Below are 6,430 nucleotides of genomic sequence, written 5' to 3'. Positions count from 1 at the left end.
GGAGAGTTCTTCATATAATAAAAATCTTATTAAACATGTATGATAAATATTTTTCAGAAATGTATAGATATGTTTTACATACAATTTTATTCCTAAGATTTACATATGTGTGCCAAAAATAATCCCTTTATTAAATAATGAGCAAGAAATGATATATTCAAATTATTGGCATATAAGAAGCGTGTTATACTACAATCATGAGCGGCATACGTATGTACAATTTGTCATTAATCGATAAATAGGAGTTGATTTATTTTTTAGATTCCATAGGAACCTGCTATAATGGATGGGTCCCTTACAAAAGGAGTTGTTATTATTTTGCAACATCCAGAGTTACATTTAAAGATGCAATGGTAAAAAAAAAAAAAATCAGGTTCTGGTATTATGTCAGACAAAATACTGAATGACATGCATAACGTTTTCTAAGAAGGTATCATTCATTGCTCACTATCTTTGAATATCAATCAGGGAAATCTTAAGATCGTTTAATTACCCTTCCAAAAATCAATATTGAAAGAATTAGGACACATACATTCTCTTGAGAGTAAAAGAACGTTTTGATTCTTTAAAGCCGAAGTGGAATAGCATTAATTAATTTATATGAGTTATGTAATTATCTATTTCTATAAGCATTTCAAATAAAATGAATAAATTTTTCTATTTATCTATTTCTATGAGCATTTTTAATGAAAAAAAAAATTAATTGTGGAAATTTTTATTTAAAAAAATCATTAACCATTTCATGCAGTTCACGTTCAACTTTTAATTAGACAGAAGGATAATGGAGAGAAATACTTTTATACTTAGATCCGACAGTAATATTAATCCATAGAAATCAAACTCGTGTTATTTACTGAACAATATAGTTATTTCATTCCTATGCAAAGTACTGATCACAACAGAATAATGTTTGTTACATTGTATAGTCGGCATGTTATCTGATGGGCGCAGAAATGATGGAACTTCAAAATGCAAAGGAAGAGAAATGGTTTGATCTCCAGGTCCGATTACGAGGTATAATCTTAAAAATGGCGGATACTTTATGCATTGTTCAAAGTTTTCATTTACAGCTCTGCGCAACTTTTAAGCTCACATGATTTTCGGCACAAATTGAGGTCACATTTATTTAATAATAGAAAATAGTTTAATAATAGAATAAGTTACCCATGGGTGTCAAAATAATATCTTCAAGAAGAATTTAGTAATGGGCAAGAAACTAGAAAAAAAAACGATTTTGAAATTGTTATATTTCCAGACAAGAGTATATCCAGGTCCTACCAAATATAACTTGTGAATAATGATTTAAATTAAATCAATAAGTATAAAATAAAATATACATTAACTTTTCAACTGTTTTTAGTTGAGCTTAAAAAGAGCTAAAAGAAAAGTATAATGGAAGTATTGTTTGATTTCATCATCTGAGTATTGTTTTGTATACGTATAATGGACAAGTATTTTCATTATTACTCCTGATCATTACAGTTGTATTTCTACTATTTATTTTGAATTAAAAGTTACTTTTGAGTTAAAGCAATCTTAAAGTTGATACTTAACATTAATTTGGGATTAAATGTCATTGTAAAGGTTATCGAGACCAGGTTTGGCTTGGTGCAAGTGATATTCAACAAGAAGGAAAGTTCATATCTGTTTCAAATGCTGAGAGACTACATTACAGTCATTGGTTGAGGGGACAGCCAAATAACTCTGCAGGAGGGGAGGATTGTGCCACTTACTGGATTCCGCTAAAAGGGATGAACGATTCACCATGCAACGTCACGTTTAATTATGTATGCAAAAAATAAATATTGTTTTTGAACCAAAGATATACTTGATCATATGTACCTGCTATCATGTGATAATAGATATTTTTCTAAAGGAAACTTTACTTACAGAGTACTAAAGGAATTCATAAATGTAGTATACTCTTTATTACAATAATAAAATGACACCTTAGTTCTTTATTTGAAACTTGAGAAATATTTTTCCTTTTCTGTTATACTTTTTAGCATTTTTGTTTGAATAAAATCTATTAAAAATAACGGCTTTTCATTTTTTTTAAAATATAAAATCCTATCACAATATTTTCCCATGATGTATCAAATTTCAAAACTTGCTGAACAATATCCCTTATATGCAAAACATTTTGTTATTGAAAAATCATATGTTAATTTTTTCTTTCACATTTCCACAGTCGCCGGCGTGGCGCTGTGGCTAAAGCGCTTGCTCTAGAGTCGCGGAGTAAGGAGTTGATCCTTACGTCGCGGCTTCGCATTCTACTGTGGGACGAGGAGACCGGTCCTTTGGATGAGACAGTATAAAGAGAGGTTCTGTGTCGTAGTAGGTGCTGGCACAAAAAAGAAACCTCACACTACTGGACGAAAAAAGTGCGGAGAATCCCAAGTTTCATTCTCTTTATATAGTGTAAACGTTACCGTTAATTCGCATTATTATCAATTCTGGAACAACCCACACAGCTTTATTACTTACATATTTGTTTATTATTTCTTTCATCCAAAAAAAAAAAAAAAAATAAAAAAATAAAAAAAAAAAAATAAAAATTAAAAAAAAAAAATAGTAATAGAGTCCTTAAATATTTCCAAATTTATAATCCATCCAAATTCATATGCTACAATTTCCCTTCCATATTATCTTTCTTTAGTTTCCTTTTATCATGTATAGTTACGCTATATTGAGAGAATAAGACAGTGTACGATTTACTGCTTAGTCGTAATTAATAAAAGCAATATTTTATTCGTTGAATTATGTAGATCTCACTTCACCAGAGTACACCCGACAGACCGGACGTATCTCATAGCTGTCCGGATTTCTTTCATTACAACTGGTTATAAACTTCAAATTAGACATGTAACATTGTAAATACATTATGTTTGGTAGTTTTATAGAAGTGCTAATTGTTTTTTGTTTCTTTATTTCCTTTGTTTTTATGACTTCTTAACTTTTTTTCTTTGTCCTGAGGAAGGGACAGTGTCCCGAAAATTTGACAATTTTTATTGTTCGTGTCGTTGGTCATTTTTAGTGCTTCATATAAATTTCCATCCGTGGCTTTGTATTTACATGTACTTAGTAGATCCGACACTTAGGATATACAGTGTTGTTGGTTTTCAGTGCTCTCTCTCTCTCTCTAAATATATATAAATATACGAGGATTGTCCGTAAAGTTCGTGGACAAGCTAAAATATAAATTAAAGTTGTGTTATAGATATTTATTTTTGGCATATTTATAATAGCAATCCTTTACTATATGTGAATTATAAACGTAAAATTTTATTCAAATTTAAACGTTTGATTACACTTATGACTTCATTATAAGACTTGGGATGGTGACCCGGAGAACGGCAAAGTTTTAATTAATAAGTTATTTGTCACTTTATAAATTTCATTTGTATTTTGTAAAATTCCGCATTTTGACATTTACAAAAGTTTTAGCTTCAAACTTGCAAAATTTGAATGTTCTAAGTATCGAAATGGCAGAGAAATCAAGGATAGAATCTATCAAGACAGGATCGTCGTTGTTCGAAATTGGGATTTTTTCGGAAAAGGTGGAGCAGAGAGCAGTGATAAAATTTGTGTAGACATCTGAAAAACACCTACAGAGACCCATGAATTCCTTAAATAGTCGGGAAAACATAGTAAAGTTAGCCGATCTTTAATGTTTAAGTGGCACAGAAGATTTTCGGACGGAAGGGACAGTTTACAGGATGACTTGCTTGAAGGAAGACCATCTCCCCGAGATTGCACTCTGTAAGAAATAAAGTTTGTGACGTGATTGACGGTGATCGGCGACTAAAAGTTCTATTTCCATACATAAAGTCGTTTCTTACGCAGACAGAGGTATTATGATTTTCAGGATCAGAGACAGGAAGTGTTAAAGGAGGACATCGGAGTATAAATAGCAGCCAATGAAATAAATGGTGTGTTATTTGATTTTTCTGGCCACATTCCGATTGCAGACATTTACAAATATTAAAATACTGATTCCCCTTTATCATCAGATGTTTGTCATGTTTGTTCTTCTCGTTAATGTGCACCTTTGGTCACAAATTAAATTTACTGTAAACATTTTTCTTAGCTGTACTTTTCATTGAAATATTTGAAGCAGGGCTTCTGTTTCTATTTGAAATTTAAAACTGACAGCAGTGGGTGATTTAGTTTGTTATTGTTTACACCGGATGTTGTCTACATTACATGCTGGCATGGCGGGCAGAACAGAATGCTGCAATGTTTGACTTACTTTCATCTCTAGATAAATCCAACCTCCAAAAGATAAAACCCATGATTTAGATTTTTGACATCTGTATTGAAATTGGAATAGTTATAAAATCCTCACAATATATGTACAAAATAAATATCAAGTCAAAACACCTAGCCTATACAAACAGAAACAAAGAAAGAAAGAGAAGAAAATATCAATTTGATCATGTTGATTGACTGTCAACTATGAAATAAAAATTATTCCCACAAGTGACCCATGTATTGTACATCTTTTGGATTTGATAGCCATGTTCTCACAGTATTCACTACACATGTCGGCATAATGTCACGTCTGTGCCATTCCTGTCCTGGCTGATAATGTTCCAAAGCTCGCATTTTTTTCTCAGCATATCGGGGATCACTCCAGACTCCACGATGTAAGAGCATTGTCCAAAACCTTTTATATTTTTCCTTTCGTAATTTTGAATTCCTAGAATGGGGCGGTCTGAATGGTTCCACTTCCCACCATAATTGCCTCTTGTTGTCGTCTGTGATGCAGGGTTTGCAGATTGAGGCAGAATGGACATTCATCTCTGTTAATGTCTTGAAGGATGACAAATTTTTCTTCATCATTATTGCCACTGCATTCAGCTTCTATAACTCCAGTATCTAATTCTATATTTGTCTGCACACCTTTGTCTACACATTCTGATCTTACACAAGTGTTCCCGCCAAATTTCTCTTCCTGTGATGTGTCAATGGGGCGAAAATCCCAGTCACTATGCAAAAAGAAATGTTTTATGGCCTCCATTTGCATTTCATTCACATCCAAAATTGATCTCTGTCTTTCCCCCATTTTGCTTACAAAATACAATAACACATTAATGGAAAATGGCCTCTCAATGATTACAGTGTAGGTAGTAATTGATGCAGTGTAGGTACTAATTGATGTCCAACCTCCCCACATGATTAAATGGGTGATAAGAGGTGATAAGAGAATGGTTTATTAGTTACTGCAATTTTGTGAATAGGGCCAAACAAAGGAGAATTTTATTTATATTAATATATATTTTCAATTCTGTTGATTTCTGGAAATAACAACTTGGATTAGAAAAAAAAAAAAAAAAGAAAAAAAAAAAACATAAATTAAAAAAAGGGAATTTTCAAAACTAACAATGTCATAGTGAGGTTACACGTCTATTTCTCTTTTGTTATCAATTACTCTCCCCCTTGGCCTCACATAGAATAAGGATGGTTTTGGGTTACTGATAACCAATACATATGAATACAATTTCTCTCAGAAACATCAAAATATTGCATTTGAAATCATGGCAAAAAAATGAAGAATCATCAAAGAAACGTCCACCAAATTTTAGGCTTGAAATTCCTGGTGATGGGGAATTTAAAACTAAAATTCAAGGAAAACTGCAAGAGGTGAAAACATTTCTCACTTCTAAGCGCAATTCACCTGTAAACAATGCTGTAATAATCGAGGAACTTTTGGACTTTTGGTTAAAAAACACTCAGAGGACCAAAGTGTGGAGCTGGATCAAACACAATTTCCATCAACATATCTTCAAGTCAGGAAGAGGGACGTAAATCAGAAAATGTTTGTTTGTGCAGAGTCATCACTTCTAAATATGTGTGAACTTTGTGAAGCTCATACCAAGAACTGTAATGGAAAATTGAAATTCTTTAAGAAAACCATGAAAGGACATGTTATCGCTTTGCGCCTCTAATGCTCCAAGGATAAAATACACAGGTGTTCCTGGTCATCATCACCATATCTGCCCAATGATGAATATCTGGTCAACCACAGAATAAGTCATAGTCTCATGTGTAGTGGAATGCTACCATCTCATTACACAAGATTTTCCAATGGAAGTGGATTAGCGTGCATCAACTTGGCCAGGAGAAAACATTTTTTTGGTGAATATAAAACTTCTGTGGAGGCCGAATATCAAGATTCCGTCCAAGATTCTCTACACGAGGAAATCGGGAGTTATGAAGACTTGGATGGCATCAATATTTTAACGGATGCTAGACATAGATGGCGAAAAAATGTAAAAGATACATCTGTAGTGGCCATAGGTGAGACTTGTCATAAAGTTTTGGATTGTGTCCATGTCACAAAACAACAAGATCCCGTTTCTCAACGACATGAAAGAATTGGCACAGAAGTTATTTATGAAAATTTCGCCTCGCAAGATGTCACCAT

At 32.7% G+C, this 6,430-nt stretch overlaps 1 protein-coding gene across 1 annotated transcript; it reads left to right on the top strand.

Annotated features, from left to right (window-relative positions):
• Nucleotides 1-266: 266 nt before the first annotated feature.
• LOC133174605 (perlucin-like protein) lies at nucleotides 267-1,802 on the top strand. Its single transcript, XM_061309705.1, has 3 exons — nucleotides 267-353; nucleotides 927-1,014; nucleotides 1,585-1,802. Exons 1-3 carry the CDS (start codon nucleotides 351-353, stop codon nucleotides 1,800-1,802), a joined length of 309 nt encoding a protein of 102 aa, XP_061165689.1. The 5' UTR covers nucleotides 267-350.
• Nucleotides 1,803-6,430: the final 4,628 nt, after the last annotated feature.

The sequence above is a fragment of the Saccostrea echinata genome, unplaced genomic scaffold (genome assembly GCF_033153115.1).
Source record: "Saccostrea echinata isolate AGI-Se365-2 ecotype Australia unplaced genomic scaffold, CSIRO_AGI_Sech_v1 ptg000058l, whole genome shotgun sequence".
NCBI classification, from domain to species: domain Eukaryota; kingdom Metazoa; phylum Mollusca; class Bivalvia; order Ostreida; family Ostreidae; genus Saccostrea; species Saccostrea echinata.
The sequence above is the reverse complement of the archived record's forward strand: the minus strand, read 5'-3'. Positions and strand labels throughout refer to the sequence as shown.

Excerpts from the sequence above, each read along its gene's own strand:
- LOC133174605 (XM_061309705.1), top strand. Across the intron at positions 1,015-1,584 it reads TCTCCAGGTCCGATTACGAG|GTTATCGAGACCAGGTTTGG; the intron begins GTATAATCTTAA and ends GTCATTGTAAAG.